The 13,010-nt window shown below is 34.7% G+C and overlaps 2 protein-coding genes across 4 annotated transcripts; both read left to right on the top strand.

Annotated features, from left to right (window-relative positions):
- Positions 1 to 137: 137 nt before the first annotated feature.
- Positions 138 to 2,526, top strand: LOC104825010 (mitochondrial pyruvate carrier 1-like). 3 transcript variants are annotated; one of them, XM_010557238.2, is made up of 6 exons: positions 138 to 257; positions 1,269 to 1,391; positions 1,493 to 1,547; positions 1,643 to 1,778; positions 2,083 to 2,150; positions 2,335 to 2,526. In XM_010557238.2, the coding sequence occupies exons 2-5, from the start codon at positions 1,296 to 1,298 to the stop codon at positions 2,132 to 2,134; spliced, it is 339 nt and encodes a 112-aa protein (XP_010555540.1). In that variant the 5' UTR covers positions 138 to 257; positions 1,269 to 1,295; the 3' UTR covers positions 2,135 to 2,150; positions 2,335 to 2,526. The 3 variants fall into 3 exon arrangements, with proteins under 3 accessions (XP_010555540.1, XP_010555539.1, XP_010555538.1); XM_010557237.2 differs by having other exon boundaries at positions 2,299 to 2,526; XM_010557236.2 differs by having other exon boundaries at positions 140 to 257; positions 2,332 to 2,526.
- Positions 2,527 to 2,827: 301 nt separating this feature from the next.
- On the top strand, positions 2,828 to 5,985 carry LOC104825008 (malate synthase). Its single transcript, XM_010557235.2, has 4 exons — positions 2,828 to 3,381; positions 4,077 to 4,402; positions 4,720 to 5,050; positions 5,185 to 5,985. Exons 1-4 carry the CDS (start codon positions 2,992 to 2,994, stop codon positions 5,845 to 5,847), a joined length of 1,710 nt encoding a protein of 569 aa, XP_010555537.1. The 5' UTR covers positions 2,828 to 2,991; the 3' UTR covers positions 5,848 to 5,985.
- Positions 5,986 to 13,010: the final 7,025 nt, after the last annotated feature.

Here is a 13,010-nt window from a genome sequence, read left to right as displayed (position 1 = left end):
ACTGGAAAATCTAAAAACCGGACCGGATTCCTAAGTACTGTTTGTTTTGTCTCGGCCATCGGTTGCATCATCCTTAACATGGGGACGACCGCACTGGAATATTCTCTGGTAGACGATTCCGAGCTAATATCAACATTACTGGTTCTTTTTCTTCTCCGCTGTCTTTCTCAACTGCACCTTCTCGGCTTCTCCATCGCCGCCGGTGATCGACTTCGCTCGCGATATTCTCCGATTCTCGGCTAAATATCTCCGACAAGGTAATTACCTCCTATCGATACACACGTGTAATGTTCCCATCCAGTCCACGTCTATGTCCGTCGAATGCGAAGCTGTTGTCTATCGATCGGACATTGACTGATCGATTTTCTCTGAGGTGATTCGCCTTATTTTGGATTTCCTCGGATTCGAGATGATAATCTGTGGTCCTCGGTTCTATATATACACACATATAGAGAGGGACATATATATGTATACGCGTATAAACCTATTAGCACATTCAGCGCTGTTCATTGGATGATCGCTCGGATTTCGATTGCTCGGTTTCTGAGTTGTGGAGGATTGCCAGTTTTCTGGTTGATTTGGGATGAGTTGAAACGTGTGCCGAATCTTCCTCTCGCTGAATACGGATTTGAATGTGTCCTGATGTACGGTGAACTTTTCTGCGTGAGTTAGGTGTGTAGAAATGTACAAGTGAACTTGTCATTGCGAAGTAGTTCTTTGATTCCGATAGATGATGACCGGTTTGCTTGATTCTGGGATCAGTGTTCAAAGCAGAAGATGATTGAATCTTCCTCTTGTTGAATACTGATTTGAATATGTTCTGATGAATGCTAAACTTGTTTGTGTGTTAGGTGTGTAGGCGTGTAAAATTGGATTCTTTTATGCGAAGCATGATTTCAATATCGGTAGCTCTGTTGGCCTGTGTGACGGATTATGACGAAAAAGAGGACAGCAATGAGATTGTAGGATTCGATGACGAAATCGAAAGTTTTTCCTCCGTGGGGAAATGCTTTGTAGGAAATTATGGCGGACGCTTCATCACATCACAGAACAAATTCTGGAAATGGGAATGGTTAAAATGTTTATATTCTGTGTATTTACACAAGACAGCTCAACTGCACCAAAATCTTGCACCCTTAGGTTGCTATAAAACAGATTGTGTGCAGAACATTTTTGTTTTTTGAATGAATGCTTATTTCCTTTGACATTTTGTTATATCTGTGATGATGGATTGAATTTTTTTTTTCTTGTGCTGACACTAAATGCAGGAGTATTTCAGTAGAAAGTTATAAGAAATGGCATCAAGGTTCCAAGCATTCTTGAACAGTCCGGTTGGCCCTAAAACAACTCATTTTTGGGGCCCTGTTGCAAACTGGGGTTTTGTTGCTGCTGTATGTTCATGTTTCATTTTTCTTTACAACTCGTCATTCTTACATCTATAGCTTTCGTGAACAATGGATGAATTACACATACTGACTGGTGAATTCGATAGGGTTTGGCGGACATGAACAAGCCACCTGAAATGATTTCTGGAAACATGACTTCGGGTAAGGACAAGACCTGGTTGAAATCTCTGCAAGGTTTATAATCTTACGAGTTTTTTCACTGTTTTTTTTTTTAACCTCGATTTCCTGTGTCACAGCAATGTGTGTTTACTCGGCATTGTTCATGAGATTTGCATGGATGGTACAACCGCGCAACTATTTGCTTCTCGCTTGCCATGCTTCCAACGAGACTGTACAGCTCTATCAGCTCTCTCGTTGGGCCAGAGGCCAAGGGTGAGTTAAAACTATATTCAGTTTGTAGTTACCGAAATGTCGATGTGATCTCTTCTGATTTCTGAAGAGCTCCAATTGAGATGATAGAAACCTTAGGAGAAACACATGCACTTTGGAGATATTCCATTAGTGAAACAGTTTCTGATTCGTTCTTACAGATACTGTTGTCGGTGTGACGGCAGTATTAGATTCTTACATTTAACCATCAAGCTCTTGTTCCGGTGATCTTTGCATCTAAAAGGGTTTTTTGATTTGAGGCTGCAGATTAAGAATGTTGTCTTGTCTGTTTTTGTGCTTGTGATAGGTACTTGTCTCCCCAGAAGGAGGAGGAGCTGGAAGAGAAGCCCTCCCAATAAGTTTTACCCATCATTGGTAAAGGTTTCGACTTTGCTTCCAAACAATTTCGGATTGATAAGAGACTGCTTTAGGAACATCCTTAAATCCTATGTTCCTCTATCACAGTTGCTCACGATTTTTTTTTTTTTTTTTTTTGTATTCGGAATTTTATCAAATCGATCAGTCATGTCATTGCACTTGCATGTTTTGTCCCCAGAAGCTCGGTTGCTGTACTTTATCAATTCTCTCCTACTGCCCTCGAGAGCACTTCACGTCTCCACTTCATTAGCTGTCGTTTATAACGTCTACTGCGGTTGCGTTTAGCTGTTGCGACTGTGTAATGTCAATGGTGGTGATTGCGTTTGGCGAATTGTAATGAAGGATTCATCTATCAAGCCAATTTCTGAGTCTCCTTCTACGTCTTATAACATTATCCAATGTGTATGTCCGTTAAGTAAAAGTCCAAATGAACAAATAATGTATGATTGTATTTAAATCCAATACATTTTTGTAAATAAATTGAATCAAATACGAGAAAAAATTCAAACGGAATAAAAAAAAAAAATTGAATGACTATAATACCCTCAAATCTGAAAGTATCAGAATCCAAACAATTTATCAACCCGTCGGAAAAAAGGGCACATTTTACGAAACTGGCACACATATCAAAGACAACTTTATAATGTAAAAAATCATTCACATTCATGGGCGTCACCATTTTATCTTCGCCACCCCCACAAGACGCCATATTTCATCACTCACGATAACACTCTCCATACCTATCCATTCCCACAATCATATTACATATATACACACGCACCGTTTCATTTCATTCACCAGCATATTCCCCAGAAAAATCTCCCAAAAGATCATCATCATGGAACTTGGAACGTACCCTCCTACTCCGGCGACGCCGAGACGGCCGACCGCCGCCTACGACTCGCCGGAGGGAGTCGAGATTCGGGGACGTTACGATTCCGATTTCGCCAAGATCCTGACGAGAGAGGCTCTGCAATTCGTGGCCGATCTTCAGAGAGAGTTTCGTGGGCAGGTGAGATACGCTATGGAGTGTCGGAAAGAGGCAAAGAAGCGTTACAACAATGGCGGTGTTCCTGGTTTCGACCCTTCGACGAAGTTCATCAGAGATGGCGACTGGGTTTGCGCCGCCGTGCCTCCGGCGGTGGCTGACCGGAGAGTGGAGATCACGGGTCCTGTTGAGAGGAAGATGATCATCAATGCCCTTAACTCCGGCGCCAAAGTCTTCATGGTATGTTTCTCTTTTTTTTTCATTTTGTTTTACTGCCGTTTAAACCCAAACCAAACCGAATTAAACCGGAATTTTGGATTTTGGATTCTGTTTCTGAATTAGAACCAGCATGGTTTCATTGTTACGAAACCGTGGGTTTAAGTTCGGCTTTCTCATCCAAACCAAATCAAACCGTAACAAAAATTTGTCATTTTTTTAAATTCCAAACAAATTTATCTTTTACAAAATAAATATTTTTGTATAAAAAGGTTTTTTTAATTCCAGAAAAGAGAATAAGGTTTGTATAAAATGTTTCATTGAATTATGTTAAGAGGGAAAAAAACACAGGTTTTGAAAGAAACTAATGAGTCCAAATTTTGAGAAATTGGGAATTTTTTCTTTTTTTTTATATGAGAAAATTTAATGCATTTACAAATTCAAAGCATACGAAATTAAAATCAAAATTAACACACAACTCGTACAAAAAACGCGAACCGAAACTTACACAACATTCTAAAACCGGAGCGACACCAAACCGAAATTGAAACCGAACCCAACCGTAAACCGGATAACCCAGTAAAACATTTGTTGAACACTTTTTTTTCCAAGAGTAGCTTAAGCACAAGTTCAAAAGGCCAAACTCACAAATAGATTACTTGACAGTCAAGCAAACGGATTCATCTGAAATCGAATAACGATTATCGGAATTTGATCAGGCCGATTTCGAGGATGCTCTTTCGCCGAGCTGGGAGAATCTGATGAAGGGCCAAGTGAATCTCAAGGACGCGGTGGAAGGGACCATAACCTTCCACGACAAGGCGAGGAACAGAGTGTACAAACTCAACGACCAGACCGCGAAGCTCTTCGTACGGCCTCGGGGTTGGCATCTACCCGAAGCTCACATCCTCATCGATGGCGAACCTGCGACTGGCTGCCTCGTCGATTTCGGGCTGTATTTCTTCCATAACTATGCTAAGTTCAGGCAGAATCAAGGTGGTGGTTTCGGACCCTTCTTCTATCTTCCCAAGATGGAGCATTCTAGGTAAGAGTCCGACATTGCCTGTTACCGAAATCGCGGAAAAACTGAGTTAAAGTTGGTTTCTCGCATCTCTTCTGACGATTCGGGTTCACGTTTTGGGAAGTTCTAAACTGAAAATCATTTGATATAGACAGAAGTAAGCCTGCTCTGATTGGTTATGTTTGCCTATGTATTTGCTGGATTCAGTTTGGTTCCAGCTACAGAGATGAATCAAGTTTGGATTTAAGCGATGAAGTTTTTGATATCAGACTCAGATTCGGATTCAAGTAAACCGGTTTCTTGCAGATCGTTTTGCACTTACATTCATGTTTACTTGGCAGGGAAGCGAAGATATGGAACAGCGTGTTCGAACGGGCGGAGAGAATGGCGGGTATCGAGAGAGGAAGCATCAGAGCCACCGTCTTGATCGAGACTTTGCCTGCGGTTTTCCAGATGAACGAGATACTGTACGAACTGAGAGACCACTCGGTCGGTCTTAACTGTGGAAGATGGGACTACATCTTCAGCTATGTCAAGACCTTCCAGGCTCACCCCGATCGGCTCCTCCCCGACCGTGTCCAGGTCGGGATGACTCAGCATTTCATGAGGAGTTACTCCGATCTTCTCATCCGAACTTGTCATAGGCGCGGGGTCCATGCCATGGGAGGCATGGTAAATAAGTCTCTCGGTTCAACCCCCTTCGGGTTCTTGATCTTACATTAAAGGATTTAGAACTAAGTTTAAGGTTCAGATTCTCGATCAGGATCCTTTCCTAATGCCGGTTACCTTCATCGCTATGTATTCAGGCTGCTCAGATTCCGATAAGAGACGATCCAAAAGCGAATGAAGTTGCATTGGAGCTAGTGAGGAAGGACAAGCTAAGAGAGGTAAGAGCAGGGCACGACGGGACATGGGCCGCTCATCCCGGCCTGATCCCGGCCTGTATGGAAGTCTTCACAAGCCATATGGGCAACTCTCAGAACCAAATCCAGACCGTGAAACGCGAGGACGCGTCCGCTCTAACAGAGGAAGACCTTCTGCAGAAGCCTCGCGGGGCAAGAACCCTCGAAGGCCTGAGGCTGAACACGCGGGTCGGGATCCAGTATCTGGCGGCCTGGCTGACGGGATCGGGGTCCGTCCCGCTCTACAACCTGATGGAAGATGCAGCAACCGCGGAGATAAGCCGGGTGCAGAACTGGCAATGGATAAAGTACGGGGTGGAGCTGGACGGGGACGGGCTCGGGGTGAGGGTGAGCAAGGAGCTGTTCGGGAGAGTGGCGGAGGAGGAGATGGGGAGGATCGAGAGAGAAGTCGGGAACAAGGAGAAGTTCGAGAAAGGGAAGTACAAGGAAGCTTGCAAGATGTTCACAAGGCAATGCACCGCCCCTGAGCTTGACGATTTCTTGACACTCGACGCTTATAACCACATCGTCACTCACTATCCCTCCATCACTTCCTCCAGGCTCTAAGTATCAGTTCTTCCCTTTTGATCTGTCTTTCTTTTGTGTAATGTGTTTCCATGTTTCAACTGTGTCTTGTACTGATAATAAGCTCAAAGACTGGACTTTCTGATTCAGCTTCAATAAAAAATAAATCTTCCAGTGCTACCCCTTGGTTTTATCCCTTAACCTGTGTATACTTCTTTGACAGTTCAAGAAACATATATTCCAGTGCTTTAACAAAAATATATATATATATATATTTCAGTATCTATATATGTATCAAGATTGGACTATATATATCAAGAAATGGTTTTTTCTGTATTTGATACACGATAAAAAATTATATGATTATATAACATATTGTTTTGACCAAATAATCAGATGAGTTTAATTATAAAATAACTGTTCTTGATAATCAGATGGATTTAAACATATAATAGTATAATTTACTTTTCGTAGAATAATTTCTAATATCATAACTAATATAATTTCTAATACAATATTCAAAACATAAAACTCTCCACAAGCATCAATAAATAAATAAAAAACAAAGATTTAGAATTCACAGAGTTCTACACGCTCAAACTTATCATCTATTTTATATATATATAACCGGTTTTGCTAAATACTGTATCGATTCTCCATACGAAAAAGAATATTTAAATAAATTTTTTTATTTTATAAAAGATATAGTTGGATAAAAAAATTTTAATAATTTTCGGATTATCTAAAAAGAAAAAATATCTTAACACATATTCTAACAAAAAGATCTAAATTTACACACTCATTTAATTAGTTAAATAAAACATCAAATAACATGTTTCAGCTCGTAAGAAAATATTTCATGCTTTTCATTCCGTATTATTTTCCCGAAAAATCGTTCCTAGATTTTATTTCACTTTCAATGTGATTATTTTTTGAAAATTTTCCTGTTTTGAAAAATCTACACACCAATTTTTTTTTTTTTATACATTGGGGAACCCCGTGACTAGGGGTGGCCAATTCGGGTTTCGGTTCGGGTTCGGTTCGGTTATATTCGGGTTCGGTTATTTCGGTTATAGAAAAACTATAACCATTCGGTTTTTATATAAATTTCGGTTCGGTTCGGTTCGGTTATTTTTCGGTTCGGGTTCGGTTCGGTTTTGGTAAAAAGTTCAATTTTTCAAAGAAAATTGTCGGTTATTCTCTCGGTTTTTTCGGTTATTTTTTATTCGGTTCGGTTCGGTTTCGGTTTCGGTTTTTCGGGTTTAAGGAAATCATAACCGTTCGGTTTTGATGTCGGGTTCGGTTCGGGTACGGTTATGTCTTATTCGGTTCGGTTCGATTCGGTTATTCGGTTAATAACCGAAATGGCCACCCCTACCCGTGACTACCTACCCTTACAAACGAAGACGAACTGGCCACCACCCGTACCTAACAGTCCCCATGAACCTCAGTCCGCCGGACTTGACCACCAGACGCGCCTAACACTCGGGTCGTAGTTGGGTTTAAGTGCCTGTGGATCAAACTCCAAGCCCAGGCACACCAATTTTATTTTCACGTGTACATAAGATTTTATTAAGCATATTTTTATTATAATTTACCAATTTCTATAAAAGAAACAAATTATATGTTGTTTTTATTATTTTAGTATACGATTTTAAATATAATTCTACTATATTTAGATAACCAAACCCAAATGTTCGAAATTCGAATTGCTCACCAGGGTCTACGTGGGTAAAGAAAAGTCACTAGATGACGTGCCTAAATCTCCATGCAGTCTTAAAGGGGGTAAGAAAGTCGACACGTGTCCTTGGTCACTTATCATTTCGGACACAATCCAAATTATTAACTGCTTCGCGAACTGTGAAATCTTTTAGATACTTTTAAGATTTTTTTTAAGGATTTATATTTTATTTTTTAAATATTTTTTCCTCTTTTGCAACTGCAAAATTAATATGACGTTACGACTTGCAATTGGTCCGGAATAACGGCGGGACCCACAGGAAAGTAAACTTGGCTAATTATGGTACATGGTAATTAATTAATGTTTTCAATAAGGTATACTAAGGCATATAATCCGTTATCTTTTGCCAAAAAGGTTGTTCAATAATACGACTTAATCCATAACATACTTCTTCATTTCAAAAGTTCAGGTTTAGAATTTAGAATTTAGATTTAAGATTTAGATTTTATTTATTAATTATTTATCTACTCGTAAGTACTCTATAATATAGTTCATCCCATAAATTTATTATAAAAATAGATAGTGTCGATTAAAATATCAGCATGGGAAATATTTGATTCGGTAAAGGATTTGGTGAATGAGGAACTGATGGTGAAAAACCCTAGCTAATTATTTTAAATTTATTAATTATATATATTTTAATTAGAATGTGGAGGTACAATATCATATTGAAATCGAGAGATTTCACAAATAGATCGGAGATCAATGTTTTCGGTTTTTGGTTTTGATCATAACAAAACATGGGATTTATGAAATTTATAGACATACCAAACTACAGTAAGTCCAAATCCTGTAAACCGGTCTCTAACACAACTCTCATTCTAATAATATATATATATATATATAAACGCTCCACGCACATTAAAATTCCTAATGTTTGGGTTTTGGAGTGATTCATTGTATTACAGAATATTGAGGATGAGCAAATAATAAAGCACGATTACAAAAATACAAATTTATATAACACACAATCATTTCGAATAACAGTTCTAAGGATATCGTCTCATTCGATGTACAAAGTCTTGCACAACATCCGACGCCCACGTCACAAGAGACACAAGCAACTTACGTTGACCGTTTTATCCGACATGCCACGTGTATATATATATATATTATTGATTTCTAAATACTGTGAACCGATATTTTAAATTTTATATAATTTAATTAATCTCAGTTTATTTCTAAATCAATGCACGCAGCAGTAAAAAGTTTGGTGGATAAATAACACTACGAGATAAAAAAATGGAAATAAAAATGCAAAACATATTTTTCTCTTGAATTCAAATCTAGGTGTAAAGAGGGATATTTATCCATATTTTTGTGTTTTTCTAAAAAATATAATTGGGTCAAAATTTTAGTAAACTTTGAAATTATATATATATAAAAAAGAAAATGGAAATAAAGGTGCGAAAGACGTGTGGATGGATGGTGGAAATAAAGGCAAGTAAGATACTTGTCTGAATGTGATTTGTTTCGGGTTTTCACTTTCAAATGATCATATCAAGAGGTGGAAACTATACTGGAAAGAGAATAAACTTTTCATTCATATATATATATATATATATGTATGACCACTTGTAAATGAATGCAATACAGGTCCATTTATTAATTAAAAAAGTTTAGTTTTTCTTATAAATTTTGAATTGCCAAATACCCTAGTAAAATTAAATTTTTTTTATAGTAAAATTAAGTTTACCCTGATTATATTTTTTTTTCTTCTAAATCCACTACTATATACACTACTTGTCTGAATATTGATTTTTCCCCATTTTAAGTTTCAAATGATCATACGCGAAGGTGGAAACCATAATTGAAAAGAATAAAATTGACATTCCAATATATACTATTATTTTATAATATATACAGTTTATAATTTTTAAAAGATCATAATTTAATTATGATGATAATTTTTAAAAATATTATTAATAATATACAATTATTAAAAACTATAATGATTAAAAGTAATTATTAATAATGGTGAATATCAATGGATCTGTTTTTCAATAGAAGGTATTTATTATTAAATAAAATATAAAAAATATTTAAATAAAAATAAATAAATATACCAATAATCGTTACAACTACAAAAGTTTCGAGATATTATTTAAATTTACATTACATAAACACTTTGTTCTTATTGTTTTAATTTTCTATTGTTTTTTTTTATTTCGGACAATATTTATTTAAGAATTTTATTTCGAGATATTTTATTTTTGTATATTTATTAAATTAAAATATTATACGTTTTAATATTATTCAAAATAATATAATATTTGAAAATTTTAAATTTTGATTTAATATTATAATTTTTGTTATATAAATTTATAATTTTTATTGATCAAAATTATTTGAATATTGGACTATATAGTCTTACTATAAATATATATGGAAAATTGAAAATCGTGGAGGTTCTAGAAGATTACATGTCCAAAGGAAGCAACATGAGTCAAATGCCCATTATTTTATATTATAAACATTTATAAGATGGCTTGGAGTAATATATATTATTGCCTCCATTTTTAACATGTTTTTGCTCATTACATACCCAAAAAAAATATAAGGACCATTTTCATAGATACATATATCATGTTTCGCCTCTAGTTAGAAAACTTAAGATTCGTTGCTTGTGGAAAATATATTATAGTATGTAATACTATTATCACTGTGTTTTATATTATATTCGTTGAAATTTTCAACGGACGGAATTTTTCAAAGAGTTTATTCTAACGGATTTATTCGTTAAAAATCAGTTGAAAACCTGATTTCTAACGGATTTTCGGATATTTTCAACGGATAAATCTATTGGAATTTGTTTTGTAGTGTTATTAGAATTTTTGTATAACTTTTACCTTTATTATACATTTAGATATTAAAGTTTTATTGTTTAAGTTTTTTTTTCTTTTTGTGATAACGGGAAACCCTAACTGTTATCTTTCGGATGCACTGATTAGATAAATTTATTGGTCCAAAATCAATCTTTGTATATAGTCTTTTTGATCCAGAAATTACGTCTTTCTCCGCTGTGAAGAATCGAACACTTGACTTGCCATGCAAAGACACCACATGCCAACCACGACCACCCCATGTTGGGTGTTCTCTTTTCTTCTTTTGCCTATTTCTCTCTTATAACTAGTTGTCTCGCTCATACTTGTATTAATTAGGGTAAGTTTTGAATTATCAGTTTTCATTCCATAAATTGCTCTATATATATGGGATGATTTATGATCAAACGATTATGTTCAAAGATCTGTTTACAACCGGCGATTTTGTCACCTCGAAAGAATAAAGGGAAACTTGCCCTTCTTGGTAATAGTGAATTTTTTTATAGTATCATACGTAACTCAACTTGACACCATCTTGTCTCCTTCCATAACCCTAAGGCCTAAACCCTAATTTATTGTCTTAATCTCTTTAATAAAAATGGCATGACTACTTTTAAGGGAAAAAAAAGTGGTCATTCATTCGATGGTTTTCGGGGACAATAAACCAAGATTGGCTACTTAATTACCCATTTTAATTATGTTGGCGTTTAAATCTTATTATTTTATGTGTATCTTTTTAACAAAACTAAATTAATATTGTCTAATGGAGGTAAACATGCACGAATATATATACATATATAGAGAGAGTCATGTCTTTTTTTGGTTAAAAGAGAGAGTCATGTCATGTGCATCGAATCTTATAATGCCATATGATGATTAGGGTTCCCTCCATTATGGTATTTGGATCTAGTTTTTCTTCTTGCTGGATTCAGTTGGCTTGAGAAGTTATGGATAATGTTCAATACAGACTTTTTTTTGTTATAAAAAATACATGCGCATGCGAAGTAATGCATAGATTTAATGTGTATATTATAGATATAAATTCTTGTCAACAATATGACAATATATACATATATATAGTATATATATATGCTGTTTTCATGTCACGTTTTGATGCGCATTTAGTAGATTTGCGGCTGATAGGTGGCAGATTCTAATTCGTATAAACTTTACGCATCTTATCACATCTCCCGAAATAATAAATTTTGTCAATTGACCTTTTAAATAGTTAATTTTTTTTGTATGAATTAAATAGTTAATTTTGTTTCTAAATAAATATCGTTTTCATTTTACTAGGTAATTTTATAAAATGTTTCCCAATTTTATCCTTCATTAAAACTACTATAATTCCAATAAATTTTTAACAATTATGTAGTTTTTATTATTAAGTCTATATTAAATAAGGGTATGGAAGACTTTTTTTTTTATAGTTTCTTAAAAAGTGTGAAAAATTCTAAAATGAAAATTATTTAGAAACGAAGGGAGTAGTATTTTAAATTATTGTCTTTTTATCAATTAAATTTGTTACATATTTTTTATTTAGTAAAACTAAAAAATAAATAATAAGCAACTAATATATTTAAATTAGTTTGATATATTTATAATTTTTAAAATTACCATAATTTAGATCAATGTTTTAATATTTTTCATAATATAATTATTTTAATCTTTTTTATATTATAGCAATGATAGAATGGAGGATAACTTGGTGGTGAGAGAGTTGGATTTACCATTGTAGGATCTCATTACACAACCATTAATCGATATGGAAAAACATGAACGGAAAGATATTTGATCATAAGTGTTTATATAAGTAAGATTATAAAAAAAAGTGTTTATATAATTAAGGTGAAGTATTTCACCATCAATCTTGATCCTAACAATATAATATTGGAATTAATCATTTTGGAAAATAATGCAAAAACGTTTTATCAAAGAAAAAAACAACGATGGATGAATGGAATTAAACATGTTCTATATATGCATGAATGATGGATTAGGGGTATAAATATATAAAAGATTAAAAAATGGTAATCTGTGCAACACATATATATGTGCACTAACAAATATTCGAAATTAATGTAAATTAAAACAGAAGGTTCAATTATACATATACATGACCAACGATTACGACCCTCTAACTTTGAAATTTTGAATAATCTTCTCATTTCTTTCTCACAAGTGAATTAATTTTCTCTTGATTAGTTGCACATGAATTTTTTTTTTGGTTAATGGAGAGGTTCACCTGGACCTTCGGCCCAACCTATATCTCCTGGGTCCGGAAGCACAATATTTTGCTACTATATATATGTTGAGGAAGGCATCAAAATTGATTATAACTTCATAGTTATCGTCATACAGTACTAGGTCAAAGTTCGACCTAGCGTAATATATTTTTATAAATCTTGTTATTCTAATAATTTTAAATTCTTACGATAACTCATTGTTCATTTTTTTTATCAAATATTACTATATTTATATATATATATATATAATATAAAGTATTAATCAGATAAGGGTCCTCAAAAGTATAAAATTTTCCATCATTTTTTGCTTAAAAATAGGCCCTTTCTTTTAATCATATAAAAAGAAGAAGAAGAAAAAATCTACGACAGCTGCATGGCGAAACAACGCCAATCATA

Source organism: Tarenaya hassleriana, unplaced genomic scaffold (genome assembly GCF_000463585.1).
Source record: "Tarenaya hassleriana unplaced genomic scaffold, ASM46358v1 Cleome42, whole genome shotgun sequence".
Taxonomy (NCBI): Eukaryota; Viridiplantae; Streptophyta; class Magnoliopsida; order Brassicales; family Cleomaceae; genus Tarenaya; species Tarenaya hassleriana.
Note: the sequence above shows the minus strand (reverse complement) of the source record. Positions and strands in the feature narration are given on the sequence as shown.